General features: G+C 45.6%; 1 protein-coding gene across 2 annotated transcripts; it reads left to right on the forward strand.

The window, feature by feature from the left end:
* The first annotated feature begins 4,558 nt into the window (after window positions 1–4,558).
* Window positions 4,559–21,771, forward strand: UPF3B (UPF3B regulator of nonsense mediated mRNA decay). 2 transcript variants are annotated; one of them, XR_005451619.1, is made up of 11 exons: window positions 4,559–4,759; window positions 11,576–11,682; window positions 11,837–11,943; window positions 13,697–13,795; window positions 14,759–14,869; window positions 15,440–15,483; window positions 16,626–16,814; window positions 18,789–18,949; window positions 19,275–19,593; window positions 20,730–21,070; window positions 21,585–21,771. XR_005451619.1 is itself a non-coding variant. In XM_038748481.1 (10 exons), the coding sequence occupies exons 1-10, from the start codon at window positions 4,559–4,561 to the stop codon at window positions 20,877–20,879; spliced, it is 1,488 nt and encodes a 495-aa protein (XP_038604409.1). In that variant the 3' UTR covers window positions 20,880–21,413. The 2 variants fall into 2 exon arrangements, 1 of the variants encoding a protein (XP_038604409.1); XM_038748481.1 differs by lacking the exon at window positions 21,585–21,771 and having other exon boundaries at window positions 20,730–21,413.
* Window positions 21,772–22,343: the final 572 nt, after the last annotated feature.

Consider the following 22,343-nt stretch of genomic DNA (forward strand, 5'->3'; position numbering starts at 1 on the left):
TCAGAGGTCGTGGGTTCAAATGCCACCTCTGCCACCTGTCAGCTGTGTGACTTTGGGCAAGTCATTTGACTTCTCTGGGCCTCAGTTCCCTCATCTAATATGGGGATTAAGATTGTGAGCCCCTTATGGGACAACCTGATCACCTTGTAACCTCCCCAGCGCTTAGAACCAGTGCTTTGCATGTAGTAAGTGCTTAATAAATATTATCATTCTCCAGTCCTGTTCTCCCCTTGTACACCAAGGGTGCCAATTTTTCACTGTGAGCATGGAGGTGAACTTGGGGATGGGACTTGGAAGAGGCGGGGGAGATGAGAGAGATAAAGGGAAGAAGAGAAAGAAAAGGAAAAAGGGCTACTCACATATTGCCCCTGCTCCTTCACCTCTGCTTTCCTTGCTCTTGCCAGGCCCCAGGGCTGAGCGTGAGTGGTTCCTGTCTCATCAGAGCTGTCCTGAGCCATTCCTCTTCGTTCACCTGACCCGACCTGCCCATGACAGGATGGAGGCAGAGCCACGGGGCCTCCAGCAGCTGTCCACGCCACTTGTGCCTCGAGTTGTCTGCTTTCCAGTCAGCTCCGCCGGCCCTATCTGGGGCCGCTGTAGCTGCAGAAGCAACCCAGCCTCATTGCCACAGGCTCAGATCATCCCCGTCGATGCTATTTATTAAGCGCTTTCAGTGTGCAGAGCGCTGACTGAATCAATCAATCAATCAATCAATTGTATTTATTGAGCGCTTACTATGTGCAGAGCACTGTACTAAGCGCTTGGGAAGTACAAATTGGCAACACATAGAGACAGTCCCTACCCAACAGTGGGCTCACAGTCTAGAAGGGGGAGACAGAGAACAGAACCAAACGTACCAACAAAATAAAATAAATAGGATAGAAATGTACAAGTAAAATAAATAAATAAATAAATAAATAGAGTAATAAATATGTACAACCATATATACATATATACAGGTGCTGTGGGGAAGGGAAGGAGGTAAGATGGGGGGATGGAGAGGGGGACGAGGGGGAGAGGAGTAGTCCAGATCCCGACTCCAAAGTTGAAGTACTCGGGTGCCCCGTGGGGGCTTCTGCCGCGTGGTGGGGTCCAAAGCTACGACCCCCCGGCCCTTCTCTGGGGTACCCCCAGGTACCCTGAGCAGATCAATCAATCAATCAATCGTATTTATTGAGCGCTTACTATGTGCAGAGCACTGTACTAAGCGCTTGGGAAGTACAAATTGGCAACATATAGAGACAGTCCCTACCCAACAGTGGGCTCACAGTCTAAAAGGGGGAGACAGAGAACAAAACCAAACATACGAACAAAATAAAATAAATAGAATAGATATGTACAAGTAAAATAAATAAATAGAGTAATAAATATGTACAAACATATGGAGCAGATTGGGTAGGGGTGAGGTGGGAGGGCTTCAGGGGAAGAGCGAAAGGGCGTGAGAAAGTTCAGACTCAGCCCCGGCGAAGACCTGAAAGCTGGGATGATCTTTGTCCTCCCGTCGGCAGGGTGTGTGGGGGATTGCCCTGCTAGAGCTACTCACCCACTACATGAAAAGCTGCTTGCCCTGCCGTGGAATGAGCAGCCTTAGGCCACACTGCCCCATCTTCTGGTGCTTGGCTGTTTCTCTTTGGGTTTTGATAATAATAATAATAATAATGGCATTTGTTGAGCTCTTACTATGTACAAAGCACTGTTCTAAGCGCTGGGGGGGGGATACAAGGTGATCAGGTTGTCCCACGTGGGGCTCAAAGTCTTCATCCCCAGTTTACAGATGAGGTAACTGAGGCTCCGAGAAGTTAAGTGATTTGCCCAGGGTCACACAGCAGACATGTGGCGGAGCTGGGATTCGAACCCATGACCTCCGACTCCAAAGCCCGGGCTCTTTCCACTGAGCCACGAGATGTTTAGGTCTGAAGCATTTAGGTCCCTTCCTTCCACCTGCCCCTAAGCGGTTTACCCAGCGCTGTGGGGAGGCTCCCCACTGATATAGGCTCATTATGGGCAGGGAACGTGTCTGCCAATTCTCCCAAGCGCTTAATGCAGCGCTCTGCACATAGTAAGTCCTCGATTGAGTGTTCCTTCTCCTCTGCGGCGAGTGACCAGATCTCCACAGCCACCATGAAGAGTGTCATGGCCGGGTGATCTGGAAGAGTGGGCGGATTCACCGGCCGGGCTGTAGGGAGATGGGGACCGGGCCCTCCGCTGATACCTGCTGCATCAAGTGGACAGGATTTCCAAACTTAGAAACGTATCCCTTTATAGTCATCATCATCATCATCAATGGTATTTATTGAGCGTTTACTGTGGGCAGAGCGCTGCACTAAGCATTTGGAAGAATACACTAAACTAAGTTGGTAGGCACGTTCCTCATCCGCTGTTTGATTTCTGGGCCCATTTGGGTAATCAATCAATTAACCATATTTACTGAGCACTTAATGTGGGCAGAGCACTGTACTAAGCGCTTGGAAGAGTACAATCAACCAAGTTGGTAGGCACATTCCTTGTTTGAGTTCTGGGCCCATTTGGGTCATTCATTTATTCAATCGTATTTATTGAGCACTTACTGTGTGCAGAGCACTGGACTAAGCGCTTGGGAAGTACAAATCGGTTACGTTGAGAGACAGTCCCTACCCAACAACGGGCTCACAGTCTAGAAGGGGGGAGACGGACCAAAACGAAGCGATAATAATAATGGCATTTGTTAAGCGATTACTATGCAAAGTACAAATTGACAACGTAGAGAGACGGTCCCTACCCAACAACGGACTCACAATCTAGAAGGGGGGAGACGGACCAAAACGAAACAATAATAATAATAATGGCATTTGTTAAGCGCTTACTATGTGCAAAGCACTGTTCTAAGTAAGCGCTGAGGAGGATACAAGGTGATCAGGTTGTCCCACATGGGGCTCACAATCTTAATCCCCATTTTCCAGATGAGGGAACTGAGGCCCAGAGAAGTGAAGTGACTTGCCCACGGTCACACAGCTGGCAAGTGGCAGGGCCGCTATTATGACCTCTGACTCCCAAGCCTGGGCTCTTTCCACTGGGCCGCAATGCAATCAACTAATCATATCTACTGAGCGCTTACTGCGTGCAGCGCACTGTACTAAGCGCTTGGGAGAGTCTCTATTACGAGAAGTAGCGTGGCACAGTGGAAAGAGCCCGGGCTTTGGAGTCCGAGGTCATGGGTTCAAATCCCAGCTCCGCCACTTGTCACCTGGGTGACTCCGGGCAAGCCACTTCACTTCTCTGGGCCTCAGTTCCCTCATCTGGAAAAAAATGGGGATGAAGCCTGTGAGCCCCCTGTGGGACAACCCGATCACCTTGTACCCTCCCCAGCGCTTAGAACAGTGCTTGGCACATAGTAATAATGATAATGTTGGCATTTGTTAAGCACTTACTATGTGCAAAGCACTGTTCTAAGCGCTGGAGGGGATACAAGATGATCAGGTTGTCCCACGTGGGGCTCACAGTCATAATCCCCATTTTACAGAGGAGGTAACTGAGGCTTGGAGAAGTGAAGTGACTTGCCCAAAGTCACACAGCAGACATGTGGCGGAGGCGGGATTCGAACCCATGACCTCTGACTCCAAAACCCGGGCTCTTTCCACTGAGCCACAATGCTTCTTAGTAAGCGCTTAATAAATGCCAGTATTATTATCTATTGAGCGCTTACTGCGTGCAGTGGTGCGTGCAGCAGGAGTCAGAGGTCATGGGTTCGAATCCCCGCTCTGCCACCCGTCTGCTGCGTGACCTTGGGCAAGTCACTTATCTGAGCCTCAGCTACCTCATCTGTAAAATGGGGATTACGACTGTCTGCCACCCGTCTGCTGCGTGACCTTGGGCAAGTCACTTCACTTCTCCGAGCCTCAGTTACCTCCTCTGTAAAATGGGGATTACGACTGCCTGCCACCCGTCTGCTGCGTGACCTTGGGCAAGTCCCTTCACTTCTCCGAGCCTCGGTTACCTCCTCTGTAAAATGGGGATTACGACTGCCTGCCACCCGTCTGCTGCGTGACCTTGGGCAAGTCACTTCACTTCTCCGAGCCTCGGTTACCTCCTCTGTAAAATGGGGATTACGACTGTCTGCCACCCGTCTGCTGCGTGACCTTGGGCAAGTCCCTTCACTTCTCCGAGCCTCAGTTACCTCCTCTGTAAAATGGGGATCATGACTGTGAGCCCCACGTGGGACAACCCGATCACCTTGTATCCCCCCAGCGCTTAGAACAGTGCTTGGCACATAGTAAGCGCTTAACAAGTGCCATTATTCTTATTAGTAAGCGCTTGGGAGAGCGCACGCGCCCAGCGCCGTCCCGGCGTGCCTTGGCCGCTTTGCATTGTGGGGCTTGTAGTCCCCCGCCGGAGGGAAGGGGGGACGGTGGCTGCAAAGGGACGCGTTTGTGCGGAGCGCGGACGGCGCGAAGGCCGCGGCGGGGCTGCGCCTTGAAGGGAGGGGCGGGGCGGGGCGGGGCGGGGAGGGGGGAGTTCTCGCGAGATGTGGGCCCCCTTCGGGCCTGGGTTCGGCCGTTCGCCTGTTCGGGCGTCGCGGGCCATGAAGGAGGACAAGGAGAACACGAGGCCCCGCGAGAAGCGGCCGGCCGCCTCCTCAGCCGCCTCAGCCGCCGCCTCAGCCGCCTCAGCCGCCTCCTCGGCCCTCGCCGCCCTCGCCATCGCCCCCGCCACCGTCGACGGCGCCAAGGTGGACGAGAAGCAGGCGGACCGCCTCAAGGACAAGAAGGAGACGCTCAGCAAGGTGACGCCCGGCCCGGATGGCAAAGGTCATGGGTTCGAACCCCCCGGCCCCGCCCCTTGTCAGCCGTGTGGCCTTGCCCAAGTCACTTCCCTTCTCTGCGCCTCAGTGACCTCATCTGGAAAATGGGGGTGAAGACTGAGAGCACCCCCCTCCCCCACCCCCGAGGGATTTATCTTACTTGCACATATCTATTCTAGTTATTTTATTCTGTTAGTATGTTTGGTTTGGGTCTCCATCCCCCCCCACGTCTTGCCTCCTTCCCTTCCCCGCAGCACCTGTATATATGTCTATATGTTTGTACGGATTTATTACTCTATTTATTTATTTTACTTGTACATATCTGTTCTATTTATTTTATTTTGTTAGTATGTTTGGTTTTGGTCTCCATCCCCCACCCATCTTGCCTCCTTCCCTTCCCCACAGCACCTGTATATATGTATATCTGTTTGTACAGATTTATTATTCTATTTATTTTACCTGTACATATCTATTGTATTTATTTTATTTTGTTAGTATGTTTGGTTTTGGTCTCCATCCCCCTCCCCGTCTTGCCTCCTTCCCTTCCCCACAGCACCTGTATATGTGTCTATATGTTTGTACACATTTATTACTCTATTTATTTATTTCACTTGTACATATCTATTCTATTTATTTTACTTTGTTAGTACGGTTTTGGTCTCCACCCCCCCCCCCCCACATCTTGCCTCCTTCCCTTCCCCACAGCATCTGTATATATGTTTGTACAGATTTATTACTCTATTTATTTATTTATTTATTTATTTTACGTGTACATATCTATTCTATTTATTTTATTTTGTTTGGTTTTGTTCCCCATCCCCCCGTCTTGCCTCCTTCCCTTCCCCACAGCACCTGTATATATGTATATATGTTTGTACAGATTCCATAGCACCTGTATATATGTATATATGTTTGTACAGATTTATTACTCTATTTATTTATTTATTTATTTATTTATTTATTTTACTTGTGCATATTTAGTCTATTTATTTTATTTTGTTAGTATGTTTGGTTTTGTTCTCCATCCCCCCCCCATCTTGCCTCCTTCCCTTCCCCACAGCACCTGTATATATGTATACATGTTTGTACAGATATATTACTCTGTTTACTTATTTATTTTACTTGTACATATCTATTCTATTTATTTTATTTTGTTAGTATGTTTGGTTTTGTTCTCCCCGTCTTGCCACCTTCCCTCCCCCACAGCACCAGTATATATGTATATATGTTTGTACAGGTTTAATACTCATTTATTTATTTTACTTGTACATATCTATTCTATTTTATTTTGTTAGTATGTTTGGTTTTGTTCTCCATCCCTGCCCCATCTCGCCTCCTTCCCTTCCCCACAGCACCTGTATATATGTATATATGTTTGTACAGATTTTTTCCATCCCCCCGTCTTGCCTCCTTCCCTTCCCCACAACACCTGTATATATGTATATATGTTTGTACTTATTTTTTACTTTATTTATTTATTTATTTTACTTGTACATATCTATTCTGTTTATTTTATTTTGTTAGTATGTTTGATTTTGTTCTCCCCGTCTTGCCTCCTTCCCTTCCCCACAGCACCTGTATATATGTATATATGTTTGTACTTATTTATTACTCTATTTATTTATTTATTTATTTTATTTGTACATATCTATTCTATTTATTTTGTTTTGTTAGTATGTTTGGTTTTGTTCTCCATCCCCCCCCGTCTTGCCTCCTTCCCTTCCCCACAGCACCTGTATATATGTTTGTACTTATTTATTACTCTATTTATTTACTTATTTTACTTGTACATATCTATTCTATTTATTTTACTTTGTTAGTATGTTTGGTTTTGTTCTCCATCCCCCCCCACCCCGTCTTGCCTCCTTCCCTTCCCCACAGCACCTGTATATGTGTATATATGTTTGTACAGATTTATTACTCTATTTATTTTACTTGTACATATCTATTCTATTTATTTTATTTTGTTAGTATGTTTGGTTTTGTTCTCCATCCCCCCCGTCTTGCCTCCTTCCCTTCCCCACAGCACCTGTATATATGTTTGTACAGATTTATTACTCTATTTATTTTATTTGTACATATCTATTCTATTTATTTTATTTTGTTAGTATGTTTGGTTTTGGTCTCCATCCCCCCACATCTTGCCTCCTTCCCTTCCTCACAGCACCTGTATATATGTATATATGTTTGTACTGATTTATTACTCTATTTATTTATTTATTTTACTTGTACATAGCTATTCTATTTATTTTATTTTGTTAGTATGTTTGGTTTTGTTCTCCATCCCCCACCCCCACCCCGTCTTGCCTCCTTCCCTTCCCCACAGCACCTGTATATATGTATATATGTTTGTACAGATTTATTACTCTATTTTACTTGTACATATCTATTCTATTTATTTTATTTTGTTAGTATGTTTGGTTTTGGTCTCCATCCCCCCACGTTTTGCCTCCTTCCCTTCCTCACAGCACCTGTATATATGTATATATGTTTGTACCAATTTATTACTCTATTTATTTATTTATTTTACTTGTACAAAGCTCTTCTATTTATTTTATATTGTTAGTATGTTTGGTTTTGTTCTCCATCCCCCCCGCACCCCGTCTTGCCTCCTTCCCTTCCCCACAGCACCTGTATATATGTATATATGTTTGTACAGATTTATTACTCTATTTATTTATTTTACTTGTACATATCTATTCTATTTATTTTATTTTGTTAGTGTGTTTGGTTTTGGTCTCCATCCCCCCCGTCTTGCCTCCTTCCCTTCCCCACAGCACCTATATATATGCATATATGTTTGTACAGATTTATTACTCTATTTATTTATTTATTTATTTATTTATCTTGTACATATCTATTCTATTTATATTATTTTGTTAGTATTTTTGGGTTTGTTCTCTGTCTCCCCCTTTTAGACTGTGAGCCCACTGTTGGGTAGGGACCGTCTCTGTATGTTGCCAACTTGTACTTCCCAAGCGTAAGCGCTTAATAAATGCCCTCATTATTATTATTATCCCATCCCATCTCTTCTCCTTCGGTTCCACCCCACCCCCCTCATTCAGTCATTCATTCAATCGTATTTATTGTATTCATTCAGTTCATTCACTGTCGTATTTATTGAGCGCTTAGTGTGTGCAGAGCACTGGACTAAGCACTTGGGAAGTCCAAGTTGGCAACATTCATTCAATCGTATTTATTGAGCGCTTACTGTGTGCAGAGCACTGGACTAAGCGCTTGGGAAGTCCAAGTTGGCAACATTCAATCGTATTTATTGAGCGCTTACTGTGTGCAGAGCACTGGACTAAGCGCTTGGGAAATCCAAATTGGCAACATTCATTCAATCGTATTTATTGAGTGCTTACTGTGTGCAGAGCTCTGGAGTAAGCGCTTGGGAAGTCCAAGTTGGCAACATCTAGAGACGGCCCCTACCCAACAGCGGGCTCACAGTCTAGAAAAAAAAATTAACCACCTCCCCTAATAATAATAATAATAAGGATGACATTTGTTAAGCGCTTACTATGTGCAGAGCACTGTTCTAAGCCCTGGGGGGTACTCAAGATGATCAAGTTGTGCCACATGGGGCTCACAGTCTTAATCCCCATTTTACAGATGAGGTAACTGAGGCTCAGAGAAGTTAAGTGACTTGCTCAAGGTCACACAGCAGACATGTGGCGGAGTCGTGATTCGAATCCATGACCTCTGACTCCAAAGCCTGGGCTCTTTCCACTGAGCCACGCTGCTTCCCCGTCTTCCGCGTGATAGGCAGGGATACTCACCCCTACACTAACGAAGATGAAGAGACGGTCCCTACCCATCAGCGGGCTCACAGTCTAGAAGGGGGAGACAGATGACGAAACAAAACATATTAACAAAATAAAATAAATAGAATACATACGTACAAGTAAAATAAATAAATAAATAGAGTAATAAATATATACAAGCATATATACATATATACAGGTGCTGTGGGGAGGGGAAGGAGGTTCTAGACCGTGAGCCCACTTTTGGGTAGGGATGGTCTCTATATGTTGCCAACTTATACTTCCCAAGCGCTTAGTACAGTGCTCTGCACACAGCAAGCGCTCAGTAAATACGATTGAATGAAGGCGGGCGGGAGGGGGAGAAGGGTAAGAGTGCCTCAGTGCCTCCCAGACAGGCAGCGCTCAACAAACGCCATTTACAAAAAATAAAAAGGGAAAGGACTTGGGAGGTGGGCTGGACCAGCGATTAGAACAGTGCTTTGCACATAGTCACCGCTTAAACAAATGCCATCGTCCTTTAAGGGGGTGAGAGGTCATTGCTGTCTGTCTCCCCCTTCTAGACTGTGAGCCCGTTGTTGGGTAGAAACCATCTCTATATGTTGCCACCTTGGACTTCCCAAGCGCTTAGTCCAGTGCTCCGCACATAGTAAGCGCTCAATAAATACGATTGAAGACTGCGAGCCCGCTGTTGGGTAGGGACCGTCTCTATATGTTGCCAACTTGGACTTCCCAAGCGCTTAGTCCAGTGCTCCGCACACAGTAAGCGCTCAATAAATACGATTGAAAACTGTGAGCCCGCTGTTAAGTAGGGACCGTCTCTATATGTTGCCAACTTGTACTTCCCAAGCGCTTAGTACAGTGCTCTGCACACAGTAAGCGCTCAATAAATATGATTGAATGAATGAATGAATCCTCATAATAATTGTAATGAGGTCATTTGTTAAGCGCTTTCTATGTGCAAAGCACTGTTCTAAGCGCTGGGGAGGTTACAAGGTGATCAGGTTGTCCCACGGGGGGCTCACAGCCTTAATCCCCGTTTTTCTGATGAGGGAACTGAGGTCCAGAGACGTGAAGTGACTTGCTCAAAGTCACACAGCTGACAAGCTGTGGAGCTGGGATTTAATAGTAACAATAATAATGATGGTATTTGTTAAGCGCTTACTATGTGCAGAGCACTGTTCTAAGCGCTGAGGAGCTTACAAGGTGATCAGGTTGTCCCACAGGAGGCTCACAGCCTTAATCCCCATTTTCCTGATGAGGGAACTGAGGTCTAGAGATGTGAAGTGACTTGCCCAAAGTCACACAGCTGACAAGCGGCGGAGCCAGGATTTAATAGTAACAGTAATAATGATGGTATTTGTTAAGCGCTCACTATGTGCAGAGCACTGTTCTAAGCGCTGAGGAGCTTACAAGGTGATCAGGTTGTCCCACGGGAGGCTCACGGTCTTCATCCCCATTTTCCAGACGAGGGAACTGAGGCCCAGAGAATCAAATCAATCAATCGTATTTATTGAGCACTTACTGTGTGCGGAGCACTGGACTAAGCGCTTGGGAAGTACAAGCCGGCAACATATAGAGGCAGTCCCTACCCAACAGTGGGCTCACAGTCTAGAAGGGGGAGACAGAGAACAAAACCAAACATAGTAACAAAATAAAATAAATAGAATAGATAGGTACAAGTAAAATAAAGAAATAAATAGGGTAATAAATATGTACAAACATATATCCATATATACAGGTGCTGTGGGGAAGGGAAGGAGGTAAGATGAGGGGGATGGAGAGGGGGATGAGGGGGAGAGGAAGGAAGGGGCTCAGTGTGGGAAGGCCTCCTGGAGGAGGTGAGCTCTCAGTAGGGCCTTGAAGGGAGGAAGAGAGCTAGCTTGGCGGATGGGCAGAAGTTAAGTGACTTGCCCCAAGTCACACAGCTGACAGTTGGCGGAGCCGGGATTTGAACCCACGACCTCTGACTCCTAATCCCGGGCTCTTTTCACAGGGCCACGGTGTCTGCCCGTCCATCATCCTCACCCCCGGAACCCATTTTCGCTCCACTCTGGGCAGGCGGAATGTGGGTTTCATCCATTCACTCAGTCGTATTTATTGAGCGCTTACTGTTGTGCAGAGCACTGGACTGAGCGCTTGGGAAGTCCAAGTTGGCAGCATCTAGAGACGGTCCCTACCCAACAGCGGGCTCACAGTCTAAAAGGGGGAGTCACAGTGTAGAAGACCCTTCGAGCCCTCGGATCCCCCGGGAGCCGGCTTCGGGTAGCGGTTTCAAACGGCAAAACAATCAGGCAGTGGTATTTATTGAGCGCCTGTTGACCGCACAGCACTGTACTAAGCGCCTGGGAGCGTACCACCCAGCAGAGTCGGAAGACACGTCTTTTGCCCTCCAGGAGCTTGACGAGGGCCCCGAAGGCCTTGCCCCCAACCACCTATTAACCCAGGAGGTGATGAAGGCTTTCTTACCCTTTAGGGGTATAAAAAGTAATGATTCGGGTACTAAGCGTTTACTGTGTGTCAAGCACTGTTCTAAGCGCTGGGGTAGGTCCGTGATCACCAAGTTGCACAGGTGGGACGCAGTAAGGGCTCAACAAATTATTCTTATTATTATTATTACCAATGCCTGTCCCACATGGGGCTCCCAGCCCAAGTAATGATACCGTTGGGCCTGACGATGCAGGGAATATGTCTGTTTATTGTTGCATCGTACTCTCCCAAGCCCTTAGTACAGTACTTTGCACACAGTAAGCGCTCAGTAAATAAAGAAATGCGGTCGATGTCGATATCGGGGGCCTCGTCACGGGGGGAAACCCAAGAATCCCGGGGTTCCCACCGTTTTCTGTTGACCCGTTCTAGGATAACGTTGGTCTAGGAGTAGGAAATAATCTTGCCGTCAGGTTTCAGAAAAATAAAAGAGACAGTCAGGAGAGCATCTTCAAGTTTAGTTTTTGATCAGACCTAAAACAGTGCTTGTTTTTTTGCTAACTGGAGGAAAGGGATTGGCTGCTTGTTTATCTTTTGGTTCATTTTTAAGGTGGTCATACGGCGTCTGCCCCCCAGTCTGACCAAGGAACAACTCGAAGAGCATCTTCAACCTTTGCCTGAGCACGATTATTTTGAATTCTTTGCTAACGATTCTAGGTAATTAAAAAAAAATTCTTGTCTTGGGAATGTTGTTAATTTTACCTGGGTTTCTAGCAGCTATTTCTTATTAACCCGACTACCTCGACTGTTTACTGTCGTCACCCAACCGGTCAACTTCAGTCCAACTTACGTACTGCTTTTCTTCCTGCAGCTTGTACCCTCATATGTTTTCTCGAGCATATATCAACTTTAAAAACCAAGAGGACATTGTTTTGTTCAGGGATCGATTTGATGGTTATGTCTTCATTGATCACAAAGGTGAGTTGTCTGAATGAACCGAGAGAAAGCTTTCTCCGGTCAAGTGCCTTTTGTTTCTTCGCTTTTTGACTAGTGTTTTGGGACTGTGGCCCATACTGGTGGTCTTATGTGACACGGTATGATTTCTGTGTTGAAGTTAAATCTAAAATATTTCGATTGAAGCAGCACGGCCTAGTGGATAGAGCCCGGGCCTGGGACTCAAGAGGACCTGGGTTCTAATTCTGACTCCACCACATGTCCGCTGCGTGACCTTGGGCAAAATCGCTTCACTTCTCTGGGCCTCAGTTCCATCTTCTGTAAAATGAGGATTGAGACTGTGACCCTATTAACCCTATCATCTTGTGTCTACCCCAGTCCTTAGAACAGTGCCTGGCACATAGTAAGTGCTTAATAAATACTGTTAATAATAATAATAGTAGTAATAATAATGCCTTACGCATGCAGAACGTTCACTACAGCCTTGTGTGTGGACTAAATTGCACCAGTTAGCCAATCCCTTTTGGCAATTGCGGGGGTGTTTATTTGTTTTGTCATTCTGACATCTTCATGGTAGTTGCATATGGTAAAATCTGCATTGTCTACTACTCAGGATAAACTACTGGTTTGGAACCGGTTGATGTTGCGTTTAGTAACTCGATGAATTTGTCGTGGTACGGATACAAACTCAAGTACACGTAAATGGGCTGAATGTTTGTTGCTTGTACAAAACAGCAACCTCAGGTATCGAGACAGGGTTTGTCTCTTGCCATGTTTTGGTTATAAATCAAGGGAAACAGCTTGAGTCCCTTTTTTACTGTACCCCCAAAGAAAGGACTTCTAGCCATCTTTCCCAGCCCAAGGTTTATATAATTGATATTTTGAAATGTCTTTTCTATCCTTGTCATTAACTGATTACCTTTGCCAGTCATTCCTGAAACAGTTCCCTTTCTAGACTGTGTAGATTGCCACAAATACAGCTGATCATGTGGCAGCTATGACTTGTACACATCGATAAAATATTAATCGATTTAGTGCCAATTGCATCATCCCCAAATCTAGCCGTCTGAATCTCTCTATGCCTCTAAAATCAAGGAGAGATTTGGGGGGTCTGTTTTCCCCCTGAATCAAGGCTTGGTTTCAAGTGATAATGTAAATCTTTACAAATGAGAACTCCCAGGGAACTGTGGAAATATGCAAAAAGACCCTTGACCTAAGAAAGGAAGCTGAGGAACTTCACAGTCTACTCTCTCCCTTCTACTTTGGCTTTGCGACGGAAAGGGCAGAGCCTGGAAATGAGAGCTCAAATGCTTCCCAGTCTCGCCCTTACGAGAACTTGCTAGAAGAGGCCAGTGGAGTTCAGCACCAGGAGAACTGCACTTCAGGAGAAAAATCCAAAGTCGTTTAATGTGTACATTTTGCCGTCTCCCTTGTGTGGTTCTGACACACTGGGGTTTGTGTCGCTGAGCCTCCTACTGCGACTCCTGCAGATCAGTTTGGGGGGCAGGGGGCCGTAGGGTATCGACGCAAAGGAGAACATAAAGAGATATTTGATCACTGGGATGATTTAACGACAGGAAGCTGAGGAAATACACAGGACTCGGGCCAGGAGAGATGATTAGAAGGCGGATTTTGTTCCTTCCCGAAGCATCGGGTTTTAGAGGATTGTCTTAACCCCAGGGCGAGTAGGGTTTCAGAACAATGTAATAGAGTAAATGAAACCTCAGAGGAGGTATTTCACTCTAGGAAAACGGCGGTGTCACCTTTTTCCCCACAGGCCAAGAATATCCTGCCATAGTGGAATTCGCGCCTTTCCAAAAATCGGCAAAAAAGAAGAGTAAGAAAAAAGACGCGAAAACCGGGACGATTGACGAAGGTACGCCGCAGCAATACTCGTTCGTAACTCTAACGTTGCTCATCCTGACTTCACATTTTTTGGGACCAGGAAACAGCCGTTTGTACAAACGTTAAGAAGTGAAATTCGTCGGCAAAGTATACAATTATAAGGTTTTTTATTAAAGTCTTAATCCTCGGAATGGAGTTGATTGAAGAATAGTCATTCCTCAGGCAGGTGGAGTTCCACGGCCTCCTGGTAATCTGTGACATCTGTGCTGCAAATCATAGTTGTACTGTGCGTGCTTTTTTAGGGTGATAGGGATCCTTTTAAAAAAATGAAAAACAATGTTAAATGATTCTTGGGTCATTGTTTCTGAGGGCCTCTCTTCATATTTGTATGTTTGAGCACGTAGTATGGTGCAATGGTTAGAGCCCGGGCCTGGGAGTTAGGAGGTCATGGGTTCTAATCCCGGCGCTGCCACTAATCTGCTGTGTGACCTTGGGCAAGTCACTTCACTTTTCTGGGCCTCACTTACTTCATCTGTAAAACAGGAATTAAGACTGTGAGCCCCATATGGGACCATGGACTGTGTCCAACCTCATTACCTTGTTTCTACCCCAGCATTTAGGACAGTGCCTGCCACACAGTAATCGGTTAACAAATGCCGCAATTATTATTATTAATATTGTAAGGTGATCTGCAAGTGATTTAGCTTCACTTCAGTTTTTATTCTTCCCCAAATTCCCTATTAAAAAGCACCTTAGTGGTGTTTTCCCCGGAGACCGCACCGAAATTTAATAATCCTGACTTGCTGTGGGATTTTTGTTTTCCATTTAGATACAGTAAGAGGTTAGATGTTAGGAGCCCAATTTTCTCTCTAGAGAGTTGCACGATGAAGAATTCCTTTGTTGCAAAGTAAAGTTAAGGGTGTCTTCCTTACATTCATTTTAACTAAAAAGACGACTCCTGTTTTGAACCTCCCCCTCCAATTTCCCCATATAGACCCAGAGTATAAGAAGTTTTTGGAAAGCTATAGTGCCGATGATGAGAAACTAACATCCACTCCAGAAACTCTGTTAGAAGAAATAGAAGCAAGAAACAAAGAACTGATAGGTAAGGGGAAACATTTTGTGCGGTTGGTGTGTGACTTCAAAGGGTCGTGGGAATTTCAGGAGACTTAAGCTCCTTGAACTTGATTGTAGTCATATGAAGACAGTTTGGTATTTTACAGAAAAAGAAAATCGGTATTTGTAGAGGATCGGTGGGGAGAGGGTTTTCGTGCACTTGCTATTTTGGGAATCAGATGCATTAGAGCAAAATGAGACCATTGCTATTGAAGTACTGTGGAAAAATAAATATTTTTAAAATTCAAGTCATCGTTATTACTATCTGATTCTTTTGCATACATTTGCTTTACTCTGTGTTCACCTGAACTGCTTAGTGTTGAGGGGTTGGCATCAGTTTAACTGTGTCAAAAGGATACCCTAAATGGAAGTTGGCTACTTTTAAACAAAGGTTAAAAATTAGAAAAAACCTTCCCGACTTGCTGTGGGATTCTTTTTCATTTAGGTACAGTAAGACGTTAGGTGTTAGGCAGCCCAGCGTTCTCTCTAGAGAATTGGGTGATGAAGAACTCCTGTGTTGCAAAGTAAAGTGAATGGTGTCTTCCTTACATTCATTTAGCTAAAAAGACGACTCCTCTTTTGAACTTCCTGAAAAACAAACAGGTAGGAAGTCTATTTAAACATATTTTTGATCATTTGCCCTCATTGATTTCAGTATTGTATATTCAGCGTTGGGGGGACGGTGGTAAGGGAAGTATGGAACAGCTGCCACTAACTTCCCTGCCTGTTGGTTATTGTTGTATTAATAATAATAATAATAATGATGATGGTATTTGTTAAGAGCTTACTCTGTGCCAAGCACTGTTCTAAGTGCTGGGGGGAGATACAAGGTAATCAGGTTGTTCCACGTGGGACTCAGTCTTAATCCCCATTTTACAGATGAGGTAGCTGAGGCACAGAGAAGTTAAGTGACGTGCCCAAAGTCACACAGCAGACCAGTGGCGGAGCTAGGATTAGAACCCACGACCTCTGACTCTCAAGCCCATGCTCTTTCCACTGGGCCACGCTGCTTCTCACATGGGGGCCTGTAATTCACCATATTGCTCACCATAATTCACCAGACACCATATTGTATTCTCCCAAATGCTTAGTCCAGTGCTCTGCACACGTTAAGTGCTGAATAAATACAGTTGAATGAATATTGGGCAGAAATTGGACTTTCTCCATTCATTTTGGTCATTGGGTTTTTCTCTGTGCCTGGAAGTGGAATGAGAGATTTATTCTCAGTCTCCTGTCTACATGTTTTGTTGTCTGTCTCCCCCTTCTAGACTGTGAGCCCGTTGTTGGGTAGGGACCGTCTCTAGATGTTGCCGACTTGTACTTCCCAAGCGCTTAGTACAGTGCTCTGCACACAGTAAGCGCTCAGTAAATACGATTGAATGGAGGGCTTCCCCCGGAGCTCCTCTGAAAGTTCCGACTGCCCAGAAAACACGACAGCGAGTCCGGGATCATAAAGGGAGCCAGTTAGGGCAGATACATTCAATCAGTCGTATTTATTGAGCGCTTACTGTGTGAAGAGCACTGTACTGAGCACTTGGGAGTAGTACAATACAACAGTAAAGAGATACGGCCCCGGCCCACAACGAGCTTACAGTCTAGAGGATGTGGGCGGATCGCTGGTCTCCTCCGCTCCTTGCCGTCACTTGGCACGTGCCCTCACTGACCACAGGCGCTTAACCCATTCCACTGGATCGTGATTTTCTTTAAAGGCTTCTAAAAACGTGAGACTGTGTGAATATTTGCAGAGGCTCAGAGAAGAAAAGAGAGAGGAGAGACGGAGAAGAGAAATAGAACGGAAAAGGCAGAGGGAAGAAGAAAGGAGGAAATGGAAAGAAGAAGAGAGACGGAAAAGGAAAGATGCCGAGAAGCTGAAGAAATTAGAGAGAGGGCCCGAGAAGGAGAGGGACAAATCGAAGGACGAACCAAAGATTAAGGTATCTCGATTGTGACTGAAAATGTCTCAAGTTTGTATCTAGTGAATGGTGGGCTAAAACCTTTCTTGTTATCAATCAGTAGTGCATACTTTTCCTACAACACCAATATTAATAGAAAAGGTAAACCTCATTAGTAAGGATCAATTCACCCCTATCATTGTGTGTTAGACTTTAGGGTATTTTTTCACTGTCGATATTCAGCTTTTGAATTATAGCTCCCCACCTTATTTTGATTTGGAGTAGAGTTGAAACTGGGTGTTTCGCCTTAACCCTTCTTTCAAATTTATTGGTTTAGGTGAACCAGTGTTGTTTGGGGGGTTTTTGACACAAGTCTTGCATCGCAAAACCCCAACAGCCAAAGCATCCAAGCCCATACCAGTCACAGAGTGGACCATCTGTTTGTGGTAGTGGAAGGTAAACAGGGAACAGACATTTCAAATTCCTTTGAGTCAGGAGCTTAGAAATAGTTTGGGTACGGGTTCAACCACCTTGTCCAAACGCTGGAAACTGGATACAGTCCTAGTGTTTTGGATCCGCCCGGCCCAGAGCAGCTCCAGGAGAGCGCCCTAAGGGTCTCGTTGGCTCGGCTCCCGTTCTCCCTCCACTAAGCCCCCCTACTACCTTCACTATAAACTGGCTACCGGGAAGGAGGAGGAAGCTTAAGGGGCAAGGCTACTTCTCGCCATTCTCCCCTCTTCCGTATTCCGCTTTAATTCCACGGCCAAGACTTTTGGACATTGGACCTGGCCAGCTTTCTTAGGGGCGTGGGGAGCCTCTTTCGAGAGTTCCTGGGCGCTAAAGGGCCTAAACGAGAGGAGGATGCCGGGAAGGAGCTTCAGCCAAATGGAGGTACACTTGTCTCAGAAATATGAGGAGAAAGAAGGACACAAAAGCTCCCTGAAGCAATTTAAGTAGTTTTCGAGGCACAGAGTTTTGCGGGGAGTGGGTTGCACCGGTCCTTTGTGGAGCAGAAAAGGTCCTTGAGGTGTTTGGGATTTTCCTCACCCTCTGGGAAGTGTGCCCAAATTTCTACAAATCAACTCCGTGGCCCAAGTGGCAGGAGTCCCCATGCCCACTCCCCTCTAGCTGGTAGGGGACCCTAAACTGTAGTAATAGGAGATGGGGACCAGAAGTTTTATGGCCCCTTATCTAAGCTGTTTTATTTTCTCCCCTTCTCTCTCCCTCCCTGCCACCAACCCTCCTGATTTCAACTCCAAAAGTTGTCAATTCCCGTCCCTTCCTGATGGGATGAGAGGATGGTCAGATGGCAGACTTATTGAAATGCCTGTATTAAGGAGTTCTAGGTTTTACAGAGAGGCGATTCCATCAGGACTAAACAGTAGTTTTGGGGGAGGGAGCGTAATCGTTGGGGAGAAGAGAAGGCTTTGCATTCATAAAACTCAAATGGTGCAATTTTTTGGGTGTTTCGCGGTATGGTAACGAAGAGCCTTAAAGTAGTTACTGAGTTTGTAACCTTGCAGTGAAGAAAGAGCTTCAACCTTGCATTTGGACTGAGTACCAAGTTCTGACGCAGTAAATGTGCCATCCAAAACAAAACAAAACAAAAATCGCGCCTCGGAAGGTAGATGATGCATTAAGCACTGTTTTTTCTATTGGCGCTAACTACTCTGCTTCGCTACGGAAGACTCGTGCTTGGAATTACTCAATGACTCATTTAAAAGTTGACCTAATTAAAACAAAAGTGGCCTGAGCCTATTGAGAAGTGAGTAAAAACTGTTCACTTTTAGGGGCCACGTTAACAATTTCCATGCCAATTTAATAAATGATCTCTTCCAGTGTTCTAAATGGCGTCTGTTGCCCGAAAGTGGCGTTGTACCTTCCAGAAGAAAAAAGCTCTGACTACAAAGTAGAGCACGGTTTTCTCTTTGGGTTTCATTTTTTTTTTTTTTTTTTTTACGGGCACGAAACACGTCCAAAACCCTCAAAATGAAAATAAACTTGTTCTCTTTAAAGCTGCTCAAGAAGCCAGAAAAAGGAGATGAGATGGAATCAGAAAAAAGGGAAAAACCCAAGAGACTGGACAAAGAGAATCTGAACGAGGAAAAATCCAGTGGGCAGAGTAGCACGTCGGCCAAGCGCTCTGATGGGGAGGCCAAAGAAGACAAGGCAAAGAAGTTGGTATTCTAGGACCGTTCAGCGGGTCTGGTTAAGACTCATTTGTGGAACTTAAGTTGGCCTTGGAACTGCAGTTGAATAGTTATAATTGGACTGGGGGAGAGGACAAAAGACACTTAAGTTTTGTATCTTAAAAAAAATTCTCAGTGTTTTTCAAAGACCATAATTTTCAGACCAATCTTACCCACCCCCACCCCCACCTTCCAAACGATCACTCTTAGCAAAGTCCACTTCAGTCATGGTCAAAATCACAATGTTTCTTTCATTGTGATTCTAAGAAGGTTCATTCTTGAGGTTTTTTTGTTTTTTTGTTTTTTCATCCAGATCTGAAGATGAGGGTGGAAAAGACTACAGGGAAAGGGACAAGGATTTTGAGAGAGACAGAGATCGGGAGAGAATGCAGCGGGAGAGAGAGAAGATGAGACGGCAAGAAGAAGAGCGTCGTAGGCAGCGGGAACGCATGGAGAAAGAAAGGGTTTTTCGAAGAAAAGAGGAAGAAGTGAGAAAAGAGAGAGACCCGCTTAGGGATAAAGTAAAGAAGAACGAAAGCACGGACTTTATAGGCAACTTAGAAAAAACTGACAAAGTGACCAAAGAGGACAAAAAAGAGGATGCTGCTAAAAGAGATCGCATAAGAAACAAGGTGCTGCTTTTCTTTTCGTTTTGTGTTGATTTTGATATGATTTTTTTTTCCCCTCTTACTGGAAGCACTGATAGGAGGGCTTGCTTATTATTCCTTTTGAGTCCTGGAATGCTTTTTAAAATCACAACTTAAAAACTGCTTATCTGGATTCTGAGCGAAAAAGGAAAGATGAATTGGTTTGAAGCCTGAACAATTAGGAAAAGCCATCACAACATTAAAAAGAAAAAAAAGCTTTGAAATGAAGCAGAGCATCTGTAAAGAAAACTTAGGTTTGTCTAAGTGGAGGAAAAAAGGTACATATTAGCTTAAATGCTTCAAAAATCTAAACTCTTATAAGCCACTATTTTATTTAAAAGCTTAAGCCGCGTTAAGTGACTTTGAACGACGACAGTTCCGTTTCATCTACTGTTGTCTGCTTTCATTTTTGCGGAATCACGGTTATTCAAAAGAAAGAAGACTTTTGGCTTAATTCCATTAGTAGCAGTCAAGGGCATATGTACATTTCAGTGTGTTTGTTAAAAGAGTTGGGGGAGAGTGGATTTCTCCGGCCAACACAAAATTGAAAACCATTCAGGAATCACTAAAAGAATACCATGACATTTTTCTGTCTAACCAGAAGTGGTAAATAGCATTGTCAGTTGAAAGCTTTTCTTCAAAGTTCAATCAAAAGGAATGCCTATGCCTACTATGCCTTCTTACTTAGAGGGAAGGGAGAGTGGGACACTCGAGGTATTTTCATCTGGGATACTCATTCTTCTTCACACTGGGACCGTGAGCCCCATGTGGGAGACAGACTATGTCCAACCTGATAACTTGTGCCGACCCCGGTATTTAGAACAGTTTCTGCCACATAGCCAGCACCTAACAAATACCAGAATACTAACAATGATAAATAAGATTGATATTTGTAGCTGACTAGAAAAAAGAGCCAATTCCTCTGAATAAATTACTACTAGCACATCATCTCAGATTTTTTTGGTCTTGTGGAAAAGTCTGCATTGGTTTTTAGTACTGTGAATAGCGCCGGTGGTTTTCCACACCCCACAGACGAGGGACGGAAGGGATGCCGCGGGGGTGACGCGACGATGAACCTCACCCGGTTTTTTTGTGTGGCCTGGTTGTTGTTTGGTCTTTAGGATCGTCCTGCGATGCAGCTCTATCAGCCGGGAGCTCGGAGTCGAAGTCGACTGGGGCCGTACGACGACGGCTCCGCCAAGGCTGCGGAGCCTGCCCCGGACAAGAAGCAGGAGTGCGAGATCGCTGGCAGAAAAGAGGAGGAGGAGTGATTCACCCAAACGGCCTTATGTGTTCTGACTGTCCGGACAGCCAAAGAGCATGTACTCAGCAATCCAGAAGTGCCTTCGGTGAGAAGGAGGAAGAGGAAGAGGGGTGCCCGCCGCCCTGAGAGGGCACCCCCTCACAAAGAGGAGCATGTCTCTGGTTAGGGAGGTTCCTAACGCAGATTCAGTCTTTCGAGGTGCGTTCTCATTGTATATGCAGTTATCAGAGTTTCATCATTTAGTATCAGACTACAGCGAGGGAGACGGGGGGACGCACTTGCAACCCGCAACGGCGAAACGTCTTCCGTGGCCTTAACTACGACACGTGCGCGTGTGCCCGTGAGATGCGGCTCTAAACCCGAACGTTTTGTGGAGCAAGGCTCCGAGCCGGTTTTTAATGCTGTTTTGATGTGGGGCCGGCTGAAAATGTGATTTTTGAGCCTGGCTCAGATGGAGGGGTGCCGCGCCGCCGAGGGGCGATGGCTGGGTCCGAGACCCCCCGGGGGAAGCAGAGATTGAGGGCTCCCATGGCGTGGCTGGCAGTGGGGGGACGGGGAGGGCGCGGGGGTGCTGCGGGGCGGGGTGGGGTGCTGTCGGTTTGTTGTTCGTTTTTTCCCGACGTGCGACACTGTACATTTTGTGTACCGGGCCTATTTTACTTTGAATTCAGCGAAAAAGAATATTTTTTAAGCGTTTTCATTTTGTCTTCAGCATTTTAAACCTCGACTAGTGAAACTCCATCCTCGGTTGAATCCTACCATCCCAGTCTCCGTTCCGTCTTAGGGGGTTGGGGTTCCGAGCGTCTCACGACCCAGGAGAAAACGATACCCACGTTGGCTCCTGTAGGCTAGCGGATTTTAGCCTTAGCCATTTTGTACCAATATCAATAAATAACTATGCTAAATTGTTAGTGTCTCTCCGTATTGTTTTCAGGCTGGCTTACCGGGTGTTTTTTCTGAGAAGAGGTAACAAAATTAATGCTGCTGCTGCTGCTGCTAAGGACCTGGAGGATGGACTGAAGATTTCCTGGTTTTTGCTTTCGTTCAAGCTGGGGTTTTAAGGCACTGACCCTTTTGCCAGCAGATGTATCGAATATCATGATAGGGGTCTGTGTAGGAAGGGTCAGAGTTTATGTACACATCTTAGCAACTAGGAAACTTGATGAATAAGGGAACACTGCCCTCTTTAATCATTACCCACCCACTAGGTATCGGGGTTATAAATAGTACTCAGTTTTCTATAAAAGATTACGTCCTTCACAGGAAAGGTTCCTATTAACAGAATGTGGTGCCCTATTTCACTGTCCTATTTTCAGCCAGTTGTCTTCGAATCCTGCTTCAAAGAGTGACCCCTGCGAATCATCCTCTATCGCCCAGTCGGTCGCATCCACTCTTCTGACCCCCTTCGCGGGTCTTTTGTTGCCCATCAACTGTGTCTTCGCTCGTGGGTTGGGCGAGAACGGCAGTCTGC

This window comes from Tachyglossus aculeatus, chromosome 6, assembly GCF_015852505.1.
Source record: "Tachyglossus aculeatus isolate mTacAcu1 chromosome 6, mTacAcu1.pri, whole genome shotgun sequence".
Classification (NCBI taxonomy): Eukaryota; Metazoa; Chordata; class Mammalia; order Monotremata; family Tachyglossidae; genus Tachyglossus; species Tachyglossus aculeatus.